Source organism: Electrophorus electricus, chromosome 13 (assembly GCF_013358815.1).
Source record: "Electrophorus electricus isolate fEleEle1 chromosome 13, fEleEle1.pri, whole genome shotgun sequence".
Classification (NCBI taxonomy): domain Eukaryota; kingdom Metazoa; phylum Chordata; class Actinopteri; order Gymnotiformes; family Gymnotidae; genus Electrophorus; species Electrophorus electricus.
The window spans coordinates 5,513,823-5,538,057 of NC_049547.1; the positions used below are offsets into that span (position 1 = coordinate 5,513,823).

General features: G+C 37.3%; 1 protein-coding gene across 2 annotated transcripts; it reads right to left on the bottom strand.

The window, feature by feature from the left end:
- Nucleotides 1–454: 454 nt before the first annotated feature.
- abraxas2 (abraxas 2, BRISC complex subunit) lies at nucleotides 455–10,707 on the bottom strand. 2 transcript variants are annotated; one of them, XM_027008895.2, is made up of 9 exons: nucleotides 10,622–10,707; nucleotides 8,082–8,172; nucleotides 7,749–7,785; nucleotides 7,069–7,135; nucleotides 6,392–6,582; nucleotides 5,284–5,406; nucleotides 5,012–5,096; nucleotides 4,433–4,550; nucleotides 455–4,273 (listed from the first exon to the last, which is right to left on the bottom strand). In XM_027008895.2, exons 1-9 carry the CDS (start codon nucleotides 10,691–10,693, stop codon nucleotides 3,810–3,812), a joined length of 1,248 nt encoding a protein of 415 aa, XP_026864696.1. In that variant the 5' UTR covers nucleotides 10,694–10,707; the 3' UTR covers nucleotides 455–3,809. The 2 variants fall into 2 exon arrangements, with proteins under 2 accessions (XP_026864696.1, XP_026864695.1); XM_027008894.2 differs by having other exon boundaries at nucleotides 6,392–6,585.
- Between the last annotated feature and the right edge of the window lie 13,528 nt (nucleotides 10,708–24,235).

The window sequence follows — 24,235 nt, forward strand, 5'->3', positions numbered from 1 at the left end:
TAATAAGTTACAACATAAAGAGTATTACTGACCTATTGATCTGTAAAATGTGAATTTAGTAATTTCATATGTATTCCAAATTTTTGATGAACATGGCATTGTAGTGTGGTTTAATGCTGACTGATGGTAAAGACTGACCATTAAACTACAAGATCTATGTTTAAGAGTGTAGATACATGTGAAGTTACTATCTGGCAAGAAACAGGACACTGTTGCCTTTTATGTATGAGTTATAGCTCCTTGTTAATGATTTTAAAGGTGTTTATGATGTAATTAATAACTATTAAACAGTTTTAAACCATACACATATAAGGGCATTGTTACAACCAATTCTCTTTGAAATCAACAGCCTTCTTATTTGACTCAAAAAGGAAATGGAAGCAGCTTTGGACAGGTGGACAAGGGGAGATTGCATAATGTCATTGATGGTCATTTATTACATCAACACAAGCTCACTAAAGAGAACTGCTACTTTATCCTTAGAAAGGTCTTTGTACCAATACGCTATATTACGCCTAATACGCCCCAAAGCCCTTTAACTCCTGTATTTATGTAATTAAAAGCCTACTGAAATGAAAATGTGTAATCTTCCCAAAACTGAACTTTTCAAAATTTTTAGATTTTGTGGTTCTGAAAATAATCACAGAGCAAAGTTAAACTAGCAAATGTATTCTCAAGTTTACAATCATCTACTTGTATCTGATCCAACACTGGCTTGTAGTAATACCCAAGCTCAGTTTTAAAACGTGCAACAAATGTTTTACTTTTTCAAACAAATTACCAAATATCAGGTGACCACCCATATCATTACCATCCATATCAGATGACCCATATTATGCCTCACCCGCTGATGCTCCATTGGCCACCGGCAAAAGTCTGGCTCCAGGCCCACGATCCAGGTCAAACTTGGCCTCAGAGTCACTGATGGAATGAGAGGTAGGCCAACATGGAACATCAGTTCAGTCCGAATTCAGTGTCGTCATGGACATAAAGATGGTACAAATGTTTGCAATAATTCAAATGATAGTGGCTTACATTGGACCATAAAAAGATAATCTAAATTAAGGTTTTCATTGTTGAGGTACTTGTTGCAAACTATATTACTTGCCATTTTGAAATGTATTTCATAGTCTTCAATATGTAATATGTAATGTAATCTATAAAGATGATGTAAAGGACTTTACAAGCATCCTAACATTTTCACATATGGCTATATAGTTCACAAAAATACAAATATGTATTTTATCATTACACCTGAAGGTTGCTTTAATCCTAGCCTTGGATGTAATGGTTCTGAAAATCATACTAAAATCACCCTATAACCGCCCCCCACCAAACAAATTAAAACAATAATGAGGCATGCAAAAGTAAAAGTGGAAGCTGAATTGGAAAGCAATTTAATTTTATGTAACTGATTATATTAAAATAAAAATATGTAATCGTAAATAATGTCGCACAAAATACTGCCTATATTTTCATGCATGTTGATGTTCAGATGTTACCCAGAATATGGCAATACTCTGAGTAAGGCAGGTCATGTAAACTTTCACCATCACATGGTGTTTACTTCTCCATGTCTGATAATTATAGGAAAGAGAATCCTAAAACAATGGGTTGTTTGAGTTTAAATGGACTACCTGCTTTCCAAAGTACATTAATTAGATTATGTTTTCTACAGTTCTGCTCTGAATGTGCTCCATGAAAAGTAGGTGATATCTAAAGCACTTTACCATCTGTTAACAGTTCTTTTATTTTTCTGGTACGTTCCTCACAGCTCTGACCATAAGACCTTGAATATTGTTTCTGGCCTTCATTTGCCAAGCAATTACAAACAATATTGCTAATAATAATAATAATAATAATAATAACAATAATAATAATAATAATAACAACAACAATAACAGTACAGTGTTGCAACTCTCTGTCACTGTTGTGATTTAAATAAAACTATCAACATCACAACGGCTTCTTGAGTAATTGTTACTGTTTTTTACCTTCTTAACTAAAGCGCGTACCACAACCAGGGCTGCATGTGTAAAGCTCACAGTCAATGCGAGAGTATACATGAGACCAATAAAAAGCACCTGTGTTCTTATGCTTTGAATAAGTACATACCACAGCAGCAAGCCAGTCATGTGCTTAGTTTTGCTTAAAACTGGAAGGACAAACTCAGGGATAGAAGGTGAGTCTTACTCCACTTCTACCTGACATTAAAATGTTACGTCCTAATTTCTTTAAGATTAAAAGAGAAGGGAATTTGGCATCTGGCCATTAACAACAGACGGTAAAGAACTAAACTGCTGCAATTACAAATGTTAAAAGGCACAATCCACATAAAATCCATTCTTTATATGTAGTCTTATATGAAGTTCCTAGATATGGAATTTATCTAACATTCCCCAGGTATTCAAGCACAGCTTGTTAGCTGCTTAACAAGGGCCTAGGGGATACTTGCTAAAATTCCTTCTAGATGACTTTAAAGTAAAGAAGCACACTGAATTAGTGATTTTTTGTGGAATGCTCCTTGAAAACATTGATTGCTCTTGTCAGAACTAGTAGGGCAAAGCAAATAAACATTTCAAAAAAAGTATAGCACTGAGGAATTTAACCAAAAAAGCAAGCAAAAAACAAAGCCAAAGAGACAAAACCATGATATTTGTCTTGGTTTTCACCTTCACAAATGAAGAAAAACAGCTTGATGTGGCATTTGTTCCATTTTCTATAAGTAAGGTGAGTTAAGGAAGTAAATCTGGGTCATTTTAGACATTAAAAAAAATGTTATGATGGCATATTACTAACCTTTCAATGTCACCTTTAAAGCTTCATTTCACAACAGAACAATGAACCATATAATTTCACTGCTTCTGCATTGTGTCTGCAAATACAGTTGCCTATTGCCATGAGGGCAAGGACTGGGAGATGGAATCAAGTGAGCCATTGTAAAAGAATCCTGAGATTGAAAGGTTTATGAAGCCTCAGTGGTTTCCCCTTCAATTTAAGACAACAAACTTGAGTAGAGGAGCCAGGAAGAGAGCCATTTACCCATCTGAAAAACTGAGAAGGTTCTTTGAAAGCACAAGGAAAAGTGCAGAAGATGAGCATACACATCACCTGTTCATTTATGAAGAGCAACTTTCATGTTCTTTTTAAATCAAGCTAAGTGACATTATTAATGATTTGCATTTGTAAAAATAACAAGCACCCCCTAATCAAAGAAGTAACACATGTAAATGACAAACAATCCTTTTGTTGGTTTCCATAAACAGGCAATCGTGTAACCAAATAAAAAACAATTGGTACTGAAAAGTAAAGTTCAGTTTGGGATTGCAGATAGGTGTGCAGACTAAAGCATTTAACAATACTGACATTTGTCAGTCAAATTTGTGTTAAATAGGCAAAAAAAAAAAAAACAAACAAAAAAAACACCACCTCATACAGAGATGAGCTTGAAGGCCGCAGAAGACGTCAATCCCTTTGCGTTTTCTATGTTAATGGAGATGAAAAGAAGGCAAAAATAGTGCAAGAGGTAAATGGTGTAATATTGGATGATCTAAGTTGGTAGCATTGTCAATAAGTAATCAGTAAGTGGGGGTGTACCTCTCTTCTTGGAGAGAAAAGGAGATGTGAGAGAGAAATGAAGAGGGAGAGAGCTCAGATCAGTCATTCAAAATGGCAGGTGTTAACCGTGTTGATCAGCAAGCTCCAGCAGTCCCCTGCCAATCTTTCCTCTCCATCCTCATCTCTCCTTTACCAGTGGACAATGCCTAGCTCTGTCTATGCAACACTTGCTCCCCTGCCGATCTGCCAGATCATGACGGGCCACTGGAGCTGTGAGCATCTCCATCTGGCCAGAGTGTGGCCGGCCGTCCTAAAGGAACGTTTTCATTTAGCAGAGGGGGCTGCAGCTGCTCGCTCACTAGATTCTCGTATTCGCTACTGTCCTCGTCATCATCCACCTGGGCCTCCTGCCCAGTGGCCTGCCTCATCAGGGAGTCCGAGCTGGAGCCATCACCATCGCCCAGGCCTAGGCCAGGGGAGGGGTGGCCGGGCGAGCCCACGGCCTGGGGCCGTGGCAGCAGGATGGCACTGGGTGGGTCCGGGGGCAGGGTAGCAGCATAGAGGGGCGTGGCTGCTGGGTTTGCAGGCCAGTCCAGACTGGGCTCCAGTGGGGGGCTTTGGAGGACCACACGACTTAGTGAAGGGGGGGAAGAATCCAAAAGTGCTGAGTCACCCTGTTGCAAGTGCACATCCGCATTCATCAGCTCCTGGTGTCCTAAAGGAGAATGCAAAGGAATAAACTTACAAAGAGTGATAGAGAGAGAGTATGAGAAGGGCAAATGGTCTCTCTAGCTGTGTAAGTAACAGTAAAACATTTTTGAAGCTAATCTACATATCAAAGGACAAAAAACATGAACTGAAAGACAACACGTACGCCTCTCATCTGTGGCAGTGCTGCGTTTCCTGAGAGCAATTTCCTCTTTGAGCATTTTTACTTCCTCCTGGATTTTCTCCTTCACTCTTTCACTTTGATCCACCTCAACACACACAGCCTGGGGAAAGAGAAAGAAGCATACCATATCAGGGTACTCACATAGTCCAACAGCCTATACCTAGCAGGGCAAAAAAAGACATATAAGAGTCAACAAAAATATCTTTGCTAGAAGTCATGGATATCGGTCATCATAAACGACAGTCCAATGAGTTACAGCTAAGGTGTCCAGGCATACTGTCTGCATCATTTCTAAATGTTACCCCAAGAAAAGGAGCACAAAGCTAAATCTGATGTGGAGCTGAAGGACAATGAAACCTTTGACATTTGGCCACTTTAAGACAAGTGCAAAGTTCATCACAGAATTGTTTTATAATAGAAATATACCAACACAATGAAAAACGCTATTTGAGCCACAGAAAGTTTTCACCAAAAGACTAGGATATTACTACAGTGCCATAATGGAGGGTTCTGCAGTAATGTTCAGTCCATCTGTGAATGTGTATAGAGCATGTGACTCACCTGCACCTTCTCCTGAAGGGCACTGTACACCTGGAAAATGGCTCGAATGTCTTTCATTACTCCATCCTTGTCAAAAAACTCTGCCCTACAAATTCAAATCATGTTCACCATCAAAGACAGGATTTCTCATCTTGAACTAAAGACCACTGTAAAACCTAGTAAGCATAGGCTACTAATGCTGAATTGACATTATGTTCATAGGAGAAAATGCCAAATTTAGTTACAGAAAATTTGGCATATTAACAGTATTGGGCATATAAAATAAAGCTCACCCATGTTCTTTAATAACACTGGCATAGTTCTTTGAGGTGTTGGGGACAGAGGAGACTTTATACTCCTGTTGACTGGTGTTGCCAAGGTTTGGGATACTTAGAGATATCCTTTGATTATACCTGCTACAATACAGAACACAAATGTAAAAAAAACAAACAAAAACCCCCCCAAAAAAACACAAGCACAAATGGTTTTCATTAAGACCCTGGTTACACATGATCATTTCATGTGTCTTGATCAGGATCATATTTCGATAGACATTACACACATCAAAATAAACAGTGTAAATTCACTCAAGATGCTTTCAGAACAGATTAGCTCCTACCACATCTGGGGTGGTATTAGATGCACTTTTCTCAGATGTTATAGCAGTGTAAATGCATCTGCCACTCCAAGCCAAATTTAACAACCAAAACCGTGCCTGATACTGTACATCAAAATGCACATGATCCATGACTGTGAGCCGATCCCAAGCACAATACGCTACCTCCAGTCTGACCACCATTCTCTTGCTCAAATCGATCTGCGGATTTACCTGCGACCAGGGTGACTACTGTATTAATTTGCCTAATCAGTTAGGTGCTTTCCAGTTTAAAGAATGCAAGAATCCATGCATAATTTCAATTTTCAAAGCAGCAACCATCTTTGCATCGCAGAAAAAACATTAAACAAGAAAAACACATACAGTTGGTTGTGAGCCAAATTGTATATTATGCACATTGTATTATGCATTGTATATTATGAAATCTGATCACAGAGAGATCAGATTTCACTAACTGGACATGCTTTGACTACCTAATGTGATTAAAATCTTGTCAGGATGCAATCCACATACTAGTGTCATGAAATGAGCAAGTATAAACAGATTCAGAGATGCATTCTTGTAGTGGTTGCCAATATCCAGTTGGTGTCTAGTAATTGTAATACATGACAACTGAAAGCTGCAGAACTTTAAAGTTTTTTGGCAGGTTACTCAAACATAGATTACAGACACTTGTATGCCCTAGGTATTGAACCCATGACCTTGGTGTTACTAGCACCATGCTCGACAAGGTGAGCTACATACGGATTTGGGTCTGAAAAACTGGCTGTATAAGTATGGCCTACCTCCTGTTGGGTCTGAAGAGAACGTACTCCAGTGCGTGTGTTGAGCTATTCGCTGTTGAGATGAAACTAAAGAGAAGGAAGACGAGATCTGGGATGCCCAGAATGTGGGTAAGCTGCTTATGTATCACCTGCTCCCTAAACGACATCTGCTGTTGTGTGTTCCTACGGAACCGATACCAGCCAATAACATTCTGCTGGGCAAAACAAACAATCACTCAGGAAGTAGACAGAATAACAAAAACAAACAAAAACAAAAGAGATGCCAAAAAAAAACCCAACTCAAGATGTTACATCAGGCAATTACAATTACATTCTATAAAACAAGAAAAAGACTAATTAGAAGTAACTGGAAATAGGTTATTGAGACACAGAAGTTACTTTAGTTCAAAAACAAACAAAAACAAACTTAATCAACCTATAAACAAAAATAGAATATATAAAAAAAATCTGCTGGAAGACAGTCAAACAGCTGCAGTTTGCACTTATCGGCTAGTGACAGTCTAAAGGACCCGAGTACAACAGATTTACATTTGATAAATGGTCATTTATATTGTTATCAATGACAGAACTGATTAGCTTCAGATAGTCTGCGCCTGTTCACAATTTATTATTATGCTTTTTTTATTTCACCATACACTTTCATACACTTGAGTAACACTGGGTGCAGCACATCTTACTTTTCTTCGGTCTTTGAGAATTCTGCTGAGATTTTCTTCATTGACTTTACCTGCGTAGTCATAAAAGCTGAAACATACAAAAAGATAACTGCTGGCACCTAGTACAACTACAAAGATCTTGCAATGTACTCGGGGCTTTAGGAGCCACACAAAGATGAATCATACACATTGCTGTCTGTTGTCATGGATTCGGCTAAATGCGTCAAGAGCGTCAAAATCATATGTGATGTGCCTAATCCCCTAATCTCTAGTCCCCTTTAAACCTTGTTTAAACCTTAGTTAAACCTTAACATAAGATCATGGACCTCAGCAAGTGCAAAAGTGTGTAAGCATTTCAGTTAGGTTAGACCTGCTAACTGTACATAATGCTGACTATTATGGCAACAGGAATTAACACTGAAATTATAATAAACTAAGATGAATAAATATCAGAAGAAAAGCAAGGTGGAGGATGATGCAGTAATATCATAATCATCATGCTCAGAGTGGAATATAAAAATAAATAAATAATTAAACAGCAAAAATGTTTAACTATGACAAAATATGGCAAGGACTAAAATATATTATGTAATATAATATAAAAATAAAACTGCACATTAAAATTCTATTTTTCATATTGGTTTAATAGGAACATGGCCGCTAAGAAGGTCTTTAACAGTGGCCTGCTAATATTTTCTTACCTAAACAGTTGTGGACACGGTTCATGATTATGGACCTCTGCAAAAGGACACAGAACAAAAAAATAATTATTAAATCATATCTGCCAGGCTCATTTTTCTATATTTTTAAACCATGAGCTAATAAGTTACAGGTTTCAACTATGTAAATAGCAACAACTCCTTAAAAACCTTTAAATACAGGCCACACCTTTCATTAGTGTTACAGAAAATGCAGTGCTGAGGCTGCCACTCTGACACACTGTGGCTTTTCATAGTGATTACTTGCCATGCTGGATATCTGGATGTAGTTAAGTTTTTCCCAGTTAGTAAAAGGTAAGAGGGCTGTTGTCTTACCTACTACATGGAGGAATTCTGAGCTACTAATCTGAGAGTCACTTATACTTAAAGTCTCCTCTTGTCTCACTTCTCCCAACAGGAATCCCTCCTGTAAGAGTCAAATGCACAAAGATAGTCACAATTTGTATAGCAAAAGAAAAAAACGATTCCTGAATATTGAGAAGTTTCTATTAAGGTTTTTCTTTATAGATTAATTCTGGCACTTTGCTTACAGAGAGCCATTACTCTGGATATTTTTAAGACCAATCAGCATGTTTTGATGAGGTACGTGGTCCTTCAAGCAAACATATGAACAATAACGCAGTCAGTTATGCAGAGTATCAGTTAGGCCTACTTGTTGGCCAATTAATCAGGCTAGTTAAATTCCTTTTGCACATAATCAGCATCAGCTGTCTTTTTTTTTAAAATAAAAGACTTCTATACAAATTTAAAACAAATTGATTACTTGTAGAATTATATTTTAAATATGTAGTGTGCAAATCTACTTAAGCCAACAGATAATGCATTTTATTTGTATCCTGTATTCAAGTAAATAATACATTAAAGATGTATCTGAGTATTACTGTTGTGCACGAACATTTGCAAGTTTACAAACCTTCATTCTTAAAAACAAGGAGACATTGCTATCTTCTGATAATCAGGTTAAGTGCACCAAAACATTTTTTTCCATTCATAAACATTGAGGACATTTATTTAGTTGCTTTTGTAAAATCTGCACTGCAAAGTGCAGACCTACTTAAACAGAGGCAATGCTGACAATAATAGTAGCCTATTAAATAAATGTTAATTTAAGTTAATAATTTTGGGTCTAATTTGTTATTATTTTAATTTGTTATTATTGTTAATTTATTATTGAGTAAATGACAAAGCACTTTTGTAAGTTGCTCTGGATAAGAGCGTCTGCTAAATGCTGTAAACGTAAATAATTCTATTTTATCAGATTAAAACAACATGATGATCTTGGTATTGTGTAAATAGACACTATCGAAATATCGGCATCAGCTAATGAAAACCCCATACCAGTTGACCACTAGTACCAGTCTCCCAAGAAGTGTATGGTGTTTACAGAGCAATTTAGACTAAGTGTCTAAAAGACACTAAACAGCTGACTAAAATGTTTGCTCTTTTCTTTAAATAATGTGAAAGCAGCCAAACACTAGTCATAAATCTGCTTGTGAATGACTTTTGCCAGTGACCTTTTGTTCCAAAGCAAGTGAACCATGTCAATGTTTTGAGTGTGTCACGAGACCAAAAATAAATTGTTTATTCTTGGCTATGACAAGTGCTAGTCACTAATGACCCTGTTTTCCTATTAACAAAGTATCATGATAGTAAGAATGCATCATAAAGAAAGCAAAAGTCAAACTGCTATTTGGAATTATTTATAGAGTAAAAACCCACATTATATGGTGCAGTAACCCACATTATACGGTACAATAATTCTCCACTGAAACTAAACGTTACAGTTGTGTATAACTGGATTCCAGTATATAAAATCTTGCATGACTACATTTTTAATGAATATACCTTCCAGCCTTCCTGGAAGACAACTTGGCACTGTATTTGCAATATCCATGTTTCTGCGGAGCAACGTGAATACGTCTGAGTGAAGATCAAGTTGTTTTTAAGTGGTCTACTATTAGTGCAGCAGCGACATAGGCCTGTCTATCTTAACAGTTAGAGGTAGTTACAGAATATAAAACTAATCATCCTGTAGCCCAACTGTCGCTGAACAGAGGTAAAAATACATTTAGGAGGAAAAATTAATATAATTGAGAAAGCGAATCAGCTGAACGCAATGATAAGGTCACATTAGTCACCCTCTAAAGTTGGACGACCTGCACCGGATTTTACAATATATCTTAGCCAGCTAGTTAGTTAGCTCTCAAACGTATTTAACTAGCTTGCTAGTACAGAGCCTACTTCCTTGTGTATTTAAATAGCTAGTACTTGCTATGCTTGTCAATCGGTCATGACTTACCCGGGAGAACAGAAAAGGGCTGATAATAAATTTCATTATGGCTGGACAAAAGTACATTCAGAACATTTGATTTCGAAATGTCATTCTGGTATATTCGGCATTCAGGAGTTACCTAGCAAGCTAACTAGTTAGCAAGAAAACTATGTAGACTGCTAACGAGCTAACAGCTATTTGTGTTGAATAAACAAGTTAGCAAGCCAAACAGCTAAAGGGTTGCTTTAGCATGTTTATTAGAAAAGACATATGGATATCTACAAACAATTACAGAACGCCTACATATCATGCCAATAAATATGAAATGTGAAAAATTGTTCTAATAAGATCCAGTACTTTGCCTGCCAACAAGCTGGAATGACTGCTCACTGGTCGGCTAGCTTGCTGTCACCGCATATCATATACATGCAGTAGGCTAATTAGCTCGCAAGCTAACCTACCTGACACACCAGGAAGATGACATCAGAAAATCAACTCAAGACGATCATATCGTACAAACTGTACAGAATTTTAGCACACGAATATGCGTCCAAATATTAAAGCAAATGTACAGTGTACTTACATGGTCGGAATTGCTATTTGCACTGTGATAACACACAGAACTAAAAGTGTAACCCGAAATCGAAGCCGCCATGATGGAAACATACCCGCCAGTCCCACAATTCCTTGTGTCCGTGCGTTCTTCAGAGATGTTTCGGAATTGTCACGAGTCGGAATTATCCACATCATATCGTCTGTAGTAATAGCCCAATTTAAGCACATTTACATCTACTAAACATTTACTCTGAGGTTGTCCAGTAATAACGAATATTCAAGAATGTTGGCCTTCTTACAGGACTGACAACAATATAAAAAGGTCACAATAATAATAATAATAATAATAATAATAATAATAATAATAATAATAATAACAATAATAATAAACTAGGACACTAATGTCTTAAACTCAAGGTCACTTCACCAACAGCAAATGCAAGATGTTACTAAAATCCAACAAGATAAGCAAAACTAACAAAGGAAAAGACTAGAGAGAAATTGCACATATAGTATGTTAGAATACGAGGTAAAAGGCATCACTGTGAGAAAACAACGATATTCATTTGAATTTAAAAAAAATAAATGTAAGAACATATGTGCATACATTAATAAAGAGCTAGTTCTTTTTGGTAATCTTATATTTGATTCTAATGAAGCTGCATGCTTAACATTAAGTTAACATTAAATTCTTTCTGAGTTCCAGAGGTCATCAGAGGTCATGAGAGGTCATTCTCTGCAACAACAAAACAAGTCATACTGCTCTAGCAGACCCCACCTTGCAAGGAGAGAATGTAGGCCAATGAGAGGAAGAAGTCCACATACAGAGACCTGGTAGAACAGTGCTACAGAGGGGAGTTGCCTGCTAGAATTTTGCCTGTAGTACGATGCAGAGAATTTAGAGGCAACTCACTCTCCAAAGCTTTCTGGGCAACACATGACAGCACAAGAGTATTAGAGAAACAACAGAGGCTGCTGAGAAGCCTCAAGATGGTTCTGGAATAAGAGCAGCAATCTATGGCAGGCTGCTTGTGCCTATATATATATATATATATATATATATATATATATATATATATATATATATATATATATATATATATATATATACACACACACACACACAAAAGCAGAATATATATATATATAGTGTGTGTGTTTATATTTTCCATCTGAAATTAATATGAGATTTACTTATTTTAAATAATTTTTAAATAAGGAATATGTCTTTAATTCGTAAATCTTGTTTTAATTAGTTAAATCTACATAATAAAAGAGCAGTCATGACACTTTAACACCACTCAATTGGTGAAAATTGCTCACCAATGAACTTCCTCAGAAAGCTGAAAAAGGCCCCTAGACTTTCAAAGACTCCCAGTGAACTGCAGCACCACTGAGATCATCCTCTCCCATTACATATTTGTGTGGTATGCTAGCTGTACAATCATAGAGTGGAAGGATTTGCATTGGGTAGTGAGGGAAACTCAGCAGGTAATCATGTCTTACCTAACAAACCTACTCAGTGTCTAAGCAAGCTGACTAAAGAATGCATCCAATAGCATCAACAGAGACACCGCACAGTCTGTACACTGGCAGTTTGACCTGCTACCATCTGGTAACTGGAACAGGACAGTGCAGTCAGATACCACACCGACTGGCTAAAAAACAACCCTTCCTCTAGAGCATGCCCTTCATCAGCCATCCTGTTCCACCTGACACAGAACTACTGATCAGCCACCATGGAATGGCACAGATTTGAACCAATTTATAGGTACGATTCTGTAGCTGCATCAATAGCCTATTAATCTCATCAGTTCATTTGGTTGCACTAGTTAGTTGATGCATGGTAACTTTTGTTTTCAGCACTGCTGTGCAATGTTTCCTATTTTATGAATGACATGATTTGAGAATAGGGCAGGCAATGTCTGAATATTTTGTCCTTAAATATTTCGTCCTTAAAGTCAGTTCAGTTTGCATAAACAGTATTTACAGGTGCATTTACAGTATAAATGCATATTAAAATTATATAGCCAACACCTGCCAGTGGTCAAAACTAGGTCACTCATGAAAGAGGCTAACAAAAGCTGACATAATGTACACTGGATACAAGAATGTCAACTGATGTCGACATGAAATAGTGGTGCCAGAGAAGGGGGATTACAACTTATACTTTATTGTATGTAGGACATTAATGAATAAGGTATAAGGTAGCCTATTTATGAGTAGAAGTTATTAAATGAAGCTCTGCTTATCTGGTGTTGACTATATTACTGTGAACAACCATTAAAGAAAAAAATACATACACATATATTTTCAATAATAAACAAAGTGAGTGGTTATAGAACCCGAGAGCTGAACACAGCAACCTACCTGAACAGGATCCAGTAACCATCACACTAGCAGATCTCCAAGAGAACATGAAGAACTGGGCCCCTCCAGGCCTTAACATGGTACATTCTTACTGTCTGAAGAAGCAGACTACACTCCATGAACGCCTGGCAGCACATCAACAGCTGTTGATGGATGGATCCACCCTGAATGGTTAACTGAAGGCCAGAAAATCCTGGTCCCAAAGGACCTCTAGAAAGGGGCCGTTCTGTCAGAAATATTGCAACATTGATAATTAGGCACATGGCTCAATACATGAGTGGGGCCTAGAAAGGCATTCGCACAAACACCAGAGGAGTCCAGCATCAGCTTCTGGTGGATAAAAGTCACTCGAGACTGTAAGACCAGACATACCAACCTGTGCACTGCCTGGGTTGATTACAAGAAAGTCTATGATTCAATGCCACACATATGGATCCTGCAATGCTTGAGGCTGTTTAAGATCACCAGAACTGTAAGAGCCTTCATCAATGTAACTGTGGAAGGCATCGCTAGAGGCCAACTTCAAGCCAACAGCCAAGAGGTGGAAGGTGAAGGCAACTGTGGTAATCGGAGCACTAGGGGCTGTAACCCAAAAACTAGGAGAATGGCTCTAACAGATCCCAGGAACAACACCCAATATCTTGGTCCAGAAGAGAGCAGTCCTGGGAATAGCTGACATAATATGCAGGACTCTCTGGTAGAGGACCTGAGCTTGAAGGAAAAAGACCACCTGGAGGGCGAGTGGGGGAATTTGTTTTTAATATTTGGTGAGGAGGCCATTGGGATGGCACAGCCAAACCACTTCACGTGTAGCTCACCATTATGAAGTACTTTGACACCCCAGTCACAGCTTTAAGCAGGGTTGGAAGTGCTCTAATGAGAGAGGCACAGGATATTCATAGCATTAGTAGCCAGAAAGGTCTGTCCCACTGTAGCAGCCACAGCCCAGTAAAGAAAAGCTGTCTGTGATTGTGAAAAGGTATCTAATTTTCAATGATCTTACCCTTGTTAGTTAGTTAGAAGTCTGTTGTGCCGCTGCAGGTTTATTATTCAGATATTAATTGAATAATAACAGTTAAATAGATCTGATAATTGCACACTCCTTCCAAAGAATATTTCCCACAAAATTGGGTACTATTTATTCAAAAGATATGCTATTATTTTTCATTTTAGACTATACTTAAAAATGTTAACATGTAACATTTGTGAGTTTTGTTGTGCAAATCCTAAAACAAGGAATTATGCCAACATTTAGAGGCAAAATATAACTCAGAAATTCTCAGTGTAGTCTTAAGGAATAAGGAACAGGAAAAAAAATGAGAAGCACTTTGAGCAAAAGAAAAGCATACCTCTACTTTGGCCTATCTTAGAGTTACCTTTGACCCAAGGTTCCTGCTGAAGAGTCACTGCTACTGGTAGCTGTAAACATAGCATATGAACTCTTTGAAGCTGTTTCAGATTTCTTCTTCAGCTTTACTTTTGCATTGAACTGTATCTGTCACAAGTTCATCAATGAGAGTTGGTAGATGTTGCTTCATTGCAGATGTTGAGATAGAGACCACAATGGTAGAGCACAAAGCTGCAGACTCCATTTTGTTCATTGTCAGGAGTGGCTGCCATCCTGGCATCCCTGTTGTCATGGTTTCCCTGTCGTCTGTTTTCCTGCACTTCCTGTCACCGCTCCTTAGTTTCGTTTTCGCCAACCCTCGTCTGTTCCTTAATTCCAGTCCGTGTTTTGGTTCTCCCTGTTCCCATGTTCACCTGAGTCTGTTCTATACCTGATTGTCTTGGTTATTTAAGCCCTGTAGTTTGTCTTCTTTGTCGGTTATTTGGTAAGCTATGTTGTTTCTGTTGTGTTTCTGTTTGTATATTGTTTTGCCCTCAGTATTGTGTTTTTCCTCTGTTAATAAATTGCCCCCTGCACATGCCTTCTGCCTCTTGCTTGTTCCGAGTGGAAACGTTACAGTCATAATATTCTCTACACCCTTTGTCAAAGACACCCATTCCATGGAAAACATGATTACCATGCTCAGCATATCATATTCTTATTTACCATTACATAATGAATAATATAGGACTGAATGTCAGATAATGAACATACTCATCACTTATATTCATGACAGTGTCCAGGACATCTCTGAAGCACAAAAGCTTCAGTATAGGAGCTGACTGCTTAGACTCCTGCAGGGTCAGCTTAGCAGTATCTACCCCAGTAGCTGGTGCTTCCAGATCACATCGCTCCATTTTACACTTTTTCATTTAACAGCTAGCTGTTAACTAGGTTTAGCTATTTTAGAAGAACCCTATCTATGGTTAATCAAAATCTGCCTATAGTAAACCGCTTCCCTGCGTCATTCATGGAACTCCAAATCTTTTCTTTTATAAATTAACAGTTCTATACAATAGGAAATGAAAAAAAAAAAAAAACTACCACTAGTTTAGGTTGTGAAATCATTTTCTTCTCTGTGTTAGAATTCTTCGATTAAATGATCATCTTCCAAAAAGTGGCGTCACTTGCCGGTGACCCGTACTTAATGATACAATCCTGTATATGGCTATGTAACAACCACATCTATGATGTCATCACATAAATATGTCACCCTGTCTCTGGTACACAGCAGACTGTGTGCCTTTGAGTCCATACATATAAGTAGATGTGTCTTTGACGCGATGCATCTAACCTTTAAATCCTGCTCATGTAATGCATGGGAGTATCTTTGAGTTCATAAATCGACATAGGCATGTCTTTTACTCTATACTCAAACACACACCCATCCTGTCCAACTCTTCTCATTTTACATGGAAAATTGTACAATTCTGGCAAATTACATATGTAATTTACTGGACTTTGGAACAATATTCATAAGAAACACTCATAGGAGTCATAGGACTCACTTGACACACTCAGAAGAGCAAGATTAACCTAATTAGGAAGAAAATACATATTTAGGTTTCTTGGGTCTTTAAGAATTCAAAAAAGTAAAAACATAACCTCTTTGTAGGCCAGCTACAAAGTACTGCACTTTTCAAGTAAAAAAAAACCTTTCTTGCTTGATGGACGCCTTGCCTGAAGTTTGAGGGAAGATATTTCAGTTAATAGTAATTTTATCTAATATCTGTTTGGTAGATTTGGTAGATTTATATGTTTTTCTAACTGTAAGGAGATGCTATTGAAGCCATTTTTACCATATACTGCAGCTTTATGTAAGTGTAAGATGGCACCTTTTAGGTCCTACATTTTAAACTCTTAAAGTATCCCTAAATATGTGTTTTCTTTCTAACTAGGTTAATCTTGTTAGAAAGTATGCTATGAATGCCATTCCAGTGCCATTTTACCAGAATCTCTACCTTTCTTCTTTAAAATACGAAGGGTGTGTCTACAGACTACAGATAGGATGGGTGTGTTTTTCAGTCCAAATATGGTCTGGTCCTAAACTAATCCTAATCCTAACTGTCTCTAGAATAAATGACAGACCTATTTCCATTTATGAACTCAAATCCATGCATTCCATATGCAGGACTTGAAGATCTGCCTGCATTTCCATGCATTGCTTCAAAGACAAACCCACTTATATTCTGTGTATGGACTCAGACACACCCACCAGTCTGCAGTCTGCAGAGAGAAATTATTGTAAAGATGAATCCTATGGCTATATTCAGATTACAAGCCTCATTGTTCAATTCAGATTTTTTTTGCTCGGTTCACATTCATAATTGCAAGTGATCTGTCTGTAATGTGATCACATATCTCCTCTGAAATGACATGCATGCACACATTGGTACATTTTACCACTAATCAGATCTGTGTCACATTAATTAGGTGAATATTGCTCCCCTGAGTGCACAGTGTACATATACAAAGTGTCCTATAAATATCATTACAAAGTTCTGGTATAATTATGCATTTATTTTACAGGATTTCTCTCTTTTGGATGAAAATGGGTGGGTCTGATGTTGGATAAAGTTTATGTATGCAGGAAAATTGGAAGGTGCTAGATGCTTGTGTCTTAACCTATAATTGAATTTTTATCCTGTTATAAAATTTTACAACCTACATTACAATTACAGTCAGCTCCTGTGATTGAGGGTTATCTCATACTTTTAATTCAGACATAGTTGCAAAAAGCTCATCCGTAGGTTTGTACATATATGGCTGCAAGATTCTGATTCTCCCTGGTCGCTCCATTACTTTCAGCTCTGCTAGAGTAGCATAGCAGGAGGCAAAGTTGTGACAGTGGGCTCTCAGTCAAGCATGCTTATTAAAAAATCTGTTTTCTTTAGAAGCATGGGCAGATTTTATTTTCTAAGGTTACAACCACTGGGCAAGGATTGTAAATTTGGGAAATAGGCATAGAATGGAAAAATCTAAAAATATCTCAAAAACAAATCAAGTCTTCCAAAATGCAAAGGCAAAAATATATTAACAAAAGCAGGTGAGCCTTGTAAACATAATCAACTTGCTTGATGTGACATGTTTGAATCCTGTCAGTTATAGTGTTGCTGTGAACCTGGGATGGAATCGAGGTTTGGGAGGTTAGTGATTTCTCATTTCACTTCTCACTCTCATGCTCAAGGTGTCATAAATGTATACTGTACACAAGTTAGTAGCCTGTGTAGTATGTGCCAAATGAGTTTCAGACCATTGCTGCTTCTAGCTGTAAAACCATACTGTGATGACCTAGTGGATGATTTTTCAAGGAAAAAGAGACCAATATAGGAAATTATGGATAGAAAACGTTAATATGAAACAAGATGTGGGACTCACTTGTTGTAAGGAAAAACATGGGGTAGATGAGAGAGATGATAGATTTTATTGGTTTTCAGTAAGAACTCAATTCCTGCCTTTTCTTTCTTGGCCTCCACAGACCTGTGCCCTGACCCTTGCTGATCCATGATCCAGTCCTGGGCACATGTAGCTTTCCTCATAGGCCAGGGTTTTTGCTGTCTTGCAAATTTTTACATATTTTTACATTTCAATTCTACTTGTGTGTGAGCTGGCTTGCTTGTGTGAGGAATCTTTTTCATTGTGCAAATTATGACATTTATTTGATGTCATACCTGCATTGGAGCCGAAGAATAACATGCAGCAGGTGTCAGAACATCTCATGAGGGACAAGCACCAGAGACAGCAGAGGAACAATAATTAGCAATTAAGGAAAGAAACACTCAAAACAAAGTCCAGATCTGAAAAAAGTCAAATACCACTGAAAACTGACATTGTGGAGCACTAAAAACCTTTTCATTGTTCTTTCTTTCTTTCATTGGGAGGAAATATTAATTTCAATATCAAACAATCAATTTCCCAGCATTTTCAAAAACTGCACAAATATATGAAATATGAAATGTAAGTGTGAGTGCACTGGTCAAAATCTCTTTTTCCCCCTTCTCTTTTTGATGATCCCTTTTTTGTCAGTACACAGAAAGCTGTTATTTTCATTTCATGTCTGCTTATTTCTGAAATTCAGTCAATCCTTTCTTGTCAGACCAGATGATGTCTCTGCTCAAAGATCTCATTGAAGTGCAGAATGAGTTGGAATCATATCAGTGTGTTTGCAGGATCCAAGTATCTTAACACTCAGAATTTAGCCCAGGAGGAGTATAACTAAAGGATATCAGCAACCAAACAGGAGGTATATAAGAAATATGATAATCAGTCACTGACTACAGCAATTCAGATTACAAACCCTGAGTGAAAAGAACTCTACCCACCAATAAACTAATTGACCATACACTGTAGGTTAGAATCTGCTTTAAAATTGTGAAGATTGGTGTAAGATTTAAATCTGTTGCTTGCTTGTTAGACCTACTTTAATTATCTGTAGAATCAATTAAAAAGCCAGTCTATATTTAGACCCAAACTTTTTATGATACTTTTATACTTTTATACTTTTTTTATGTGCATTCACTGATTCATATTCTTCCTTAATAAAGTTACAAATTTTGAAGAACTGTACATTTATGTAGATTATTATTGTAATTCAGTGCTAAAAGTTGTTATAGTTGCTTATTTTTTTTTGTTTAAAATGTTTGATTTTGTTTAAGTAAAGCAGGAAAACTTTGTTTTGATTTGAAGACTAAGAAATTGTTATAGTTTGGGATTTTTTAACTTTTAATCTACATTTCAGTTGAATGCTTGTTTACTTTGTGTTTATTGTATTTGTATCATTTTTAAGTTGCCAAGAGATGTCAAAATAATAATGTCAATGTACAATAAACTAATTAAAAAGCTGTGAGTTGGACATTTTTTCAAAATCTTTATTAACAGAAAAAAAAAATGGTGCTAGGAAAATAATTTTTCATTCTTAAAGTAAGAAACCAAGGGACAAAGTCATGAAAAATAGAGCTTCATTCACACAGTGACATTTGCACTTCTTTTTTTTTTCAGTTTAGACCAGCTGACATTCTTATTTGAGTACAAATTGGTATTTCGCACATGAATTACAAAAGCCTCGATGGGGAACTACTTACCATCTCTTCATCCCAACTCCAGATCCTTGCACCAAAGGGGCTTTATATGCTGTATAGTCACAGAATTAATTACATTCTTAATTTTGCACCAAACAGCCCTGTCTACACATGCAACGTGCCAATAGTGCAGTGGACTGTCACGGAACGCTCGCCCCCGAGGAGTAATGTGGTACGGCCTGGTCGTTGGTCATTGTTGATGTCGTTTATGTTAACACTGCCTAGGTTGTTGTCACGGTTAGTGTTTAAACGGTTTGTGTGTTCATGTTCATCGTTGTAACTATGTGTGAGTGCCGCTGTTGTTGTTTATGTTTTATGTTATTAAATGTCAAGGGAGGTTATTACGTCAATGGAGTCTGTGCGTCCTGTTCCGCGCCCTGCGCCACTCGGGCTGCCGTTACATGGACAAGTGTTCCATAATCGCGTTGCTCAAACCTCAGGGGGAAAGAGAAGTGAATATAATTTCTAGTATTCAAATAATTTAAAGGCAAGTAATTTAAATTACCAGGAAATACTCGTGTGCAGAGAAGTCAAATTTCGTAATTGCTTTAAAACTGAAGGAGAGGAAATGAACAGATTGATTTGATGTTGCTGTATAGTGTATTTTGAATAAGAAATGCTAAATTGGACTTTGCATTCGGGGAACTGTAGAAGGTTGACATGAAATGGCAGAAGGCATTGCTCTACCTCGGTCTCCTCCGTGAATCCTCCCATGAGCAGTAGGACACCAACAATAACAACCAGAATGTCAGAGACATTACTTTGTCATTTTGATACATTGTGATCATTTAGTAAGTAACCTTAGAAGGTGGCCTGCAATGAAACTGCAAGACAAACAAGGAAGAGGGGAGTCAAAGGAAAGTATTTTTAATAAAATAGCAATTTATTATTGCTAAGGAGTACTTCACCCAAAAGGGAAATGTAAACAATTAGTCAAAATTAACAAGAAAGTAAAATTAGGGGCTGGTTTTAGCAGTAAAGAAATCAACTTATGCTAACAGGTTTTGGATGAACGTTTCCGTTATACTAGAACTGAAAGAGTTGATGTTCTTGGTTCTGCATTGGGCAGTTGATGTTTTCAAGTATAGGCTTCATCTTCATCAAAACATACCAACATGTTTTTGCTAGTAGCCATGATCAGATAACTTTAGTGTGGTTGAGGGATTGTACTTCTTAATGTGTGATATTTTCTGAAGAAAACAAGGTATCAGACACTGATATTAAGCATTTGGAGTGTTCCAATAGCAGAACCTGTGGTAACAGCAGCAAGTGTAAGGTCTGGAGGGCAGTCAGGTGAGATGCACTCCAGCTGGCATGAGCCAACTGTTCACTGTCCAGCTCATACTGAAGCTTCCACTCCTTCCTGTCCATGTCCATGACTGTCCTTCCACTCCTTCAAGCCCATGTCCATCTATACAGGGGCAGAAAGATCATGGTCATACTAAGAATGGCTCATCACTAGGACTGGACTATAAAGCACGTTGATAGTAACTCGACATTTGTGTATGTGTATACATGTATACATGTATATATTACATGATTCTGACTAAATTAGTACATATTCTAGGGTATTGTTTAGGTTGTTTAACAAACGCTAGCACTTATTGTTTATTGCACTTAACATTGTTTAAGATAGACCTTACGTATTTTGTACTTCTAGGTATCAGCACTGAGCCCTGTATTCTACAGTATTCTAGTTCATTGGTATGTTGGACTCTAACCTACTGTACTGTACTAGGATATATTCTGAGAGTAAATGACAAAGCACTTTTGTAAGTCACTCTGGATAATAGTGTTTGCTAAATGCCGTAAATGTAAATGTAAATATTACTTCAGAAGAGTTTACCTTATACATGCAGGTACACATGGGTCTGGCTCATGGTGATGTCTTTTCCCAGAGTATGAGCTAAAAATAGAACAACCAGCCAGTCACACACTAGATAAATTATTAATGCATCATTTAAACACTTCCTTGTTTTCTAGAGTGCTGTGCAACCTCCTCACTCTTAATTCTTAATAGCCAGTAGGCTGGAAGGGGGTGGTAACTTTCTTTGTGCTTTTCTACTACTTCTCCTCTATACACTCCTCAGGCATGTGGGAGCCATATGGGCATCTCATCAACATCAAAATCAGGCATGACATCAGTCATGACATCAGGCAGATCCATTCTCTAGGCATTTATATGAATATAAATGACATGTTCATTTTAAGTGAAGATTTTATCCAGTGCGAGAGCAGTGGTTATGTTATTGGGTGCTGTAAGATGTAATATTTGTGTAGCATTATTCTAATATTGCAGTATGTGACTGATAAGTACTTACACAAAAATATATGTGGTATAGTCTTACTATGATAACCAGCCATTTTATTATTCCAATGACAGGCTAGTAGTGGTACTTACCAAACAAATTATTGTATACTCCTTATGGTACATGTGGCTAACTAGTAGATATAATAGTACTGATGCAGGTATATGGTACATTATTAGCTTATGGGGGTATACGATGCTGACTGGTACATACTTTGCAGTAGTACTAGTAGTACATGTGCTCAACCAGATGATTCAATAGTTCTCATGCAGTGGTATTAATTGTGTTGGCATTTTGGACCGGTAGATGTAGAAATACTTGTTCATGCTGTAGAGCTCTAGAACACACACACACACACACACACACACACACACACACACACACACACACACACACACACACACACACACATATATTGAGAAGAGCAAGATTTACTAAGGGCAAATCCACAATCAGAGTCAGTAGTACAGTCCAGGGTCAATGAGCCAACATGGAGAGTCCAGGAATACATAGCAATTGAAAGAGACAAAAACACACAATAACAGAATAGGGAAGCAGGCTACAGTGAGGAACACAAACTACATGAACAGGCTAAGAAACACAGGCAGAGCAAATACAACAGAGGCATGGATTAGCAAAGACCAGCGAACACATATAGAAAATAAAGGGTATATATACACAGACAGATGAGGGCTAACAATAAATAGGTGATACAAATGAGAGTGAAAACCAAAACAAGCACTGGAACAGGAATGGAGAAAATGAATCAATGACACAAGACATGGGAAACCAGGGAGAGAGGGATGCTAGGAGGGGCCAACTGTAACACTCTACTTCGAACATTGATTATATGCAACTGTTAATCTGTTAATTAGAAATGGACTAAATGGTTATTTAAATTGCGTATTACACAAACACACACAAACATACATACACAAGCTCGAGCGCACGCACACACACACACACACACACACACACACACACACACACACACACACACACACACGCATGCATGCAGATTCTGTAGAGCCTCAGTTTGTCTCTCTTGCAAGCTCTGTCATGGCTTTGAACACTGCAGAATGGCTGCAAAAGGAATTTGATTGCCCAGTTACCTCATTTATTACTTCAGATACAGTGCTTCATAATAGATTACAACATGTGAAATAACAGGCAATGCACACATGAGAGCAATGTATGACAAAAAAAACATTGATGTGGTTATTATAGATGTCACAGAAATGATACCAGACTACAAACGCAAAATGTGCCTGTGAAGTACTCTCAGTACACCTCTGTCTATAAATACACATATTAATAAAGTGGCATAACTAAAAGGAGAAAAGGCCAAGTTCTTAAAAACTGTTTTATAGTTTTATATTTCAGTGAACAGCTAAATCTTATAAAATATGAGCTTGGAAGATTGGAAAGCAACAATACAGTTTAAATAGGATGTAATGATAAAGGGTAAAACAAAGGGAGGGAGCAAGGGAGAGCGAGAGAGAGAGAGATGTGCCTCCTGTTATGGTGGATAAGAGGTGGCAGTATGCACCCATTCAATACCCGTTAGTGAGGTGTCTACCCCTGTGAACCCTGTGAATAGCTTGCAAGGCAGTTGTGTCTTAAAGATATTTTATGAATGAAATGAGTGGGCCTATGTGAAAGTGGTTTGACACAGGATATTTGACATCTTATCCTGTGTATAATTACATAGTAATTTGTTTCAGTGTGAGATTTAACAATGGAAACAAGGGGCTGTTTCCAGTGCATACTGGAAGTGTGTGCTACTTTTAGTAGTACTGAATTTTTTATTTCAAGCAAAGTATGTTTGTATGTTTTCATTGTTCTCAAATTGTGATGTGCTGCACATTCATGGTAAATACTATTGAGGTGAATTTGTATTTGGTTGGCCTGAATTTTATCTCTCTGTATACTTTAGAGCCACAAGAATTCAGATTCCCACCAGACCCCAACAAATGAGGGTGTATGCAACAATTATGTAGAACAATGAAGTTGCAGCCTGTGAACTTTTGAACTGTTCAGTCAAGATCCTGTTGTCTAATGCATGTCTGTACTTCCACCTCTAAGGTCAGCAGACAATGGTAAAACATACATAGCCATACAACAAATGAATAAATATTGACAGACATACTATCATTAATATACTGAAAAAAATATAATATATTTATATAATATTTATGTAATTCAGTCTGTATTCAGTAATTAGGACAAAATGTGCTTAATACTTCATAATTTTCTGATTTCTCAAAAGAATCACTCCTCATTTCAGGTAACACATTTCACATATCTTTGAAGATACAGGATTTAAACTCCTCTGCGTTTGTCTTGAAAAGCAAGAAACTTGATTTAGATTAAATAAGAGATGATGTCTGACTTTACAGGAAGCATGGTGTAGTTGAAATTAGACTTGCTGAAGCAACGCTGTTCTTGTCGCGTGGCTATCTACTTTTATTTTGAAAGTTGTGTGCGTAAAACGCCAT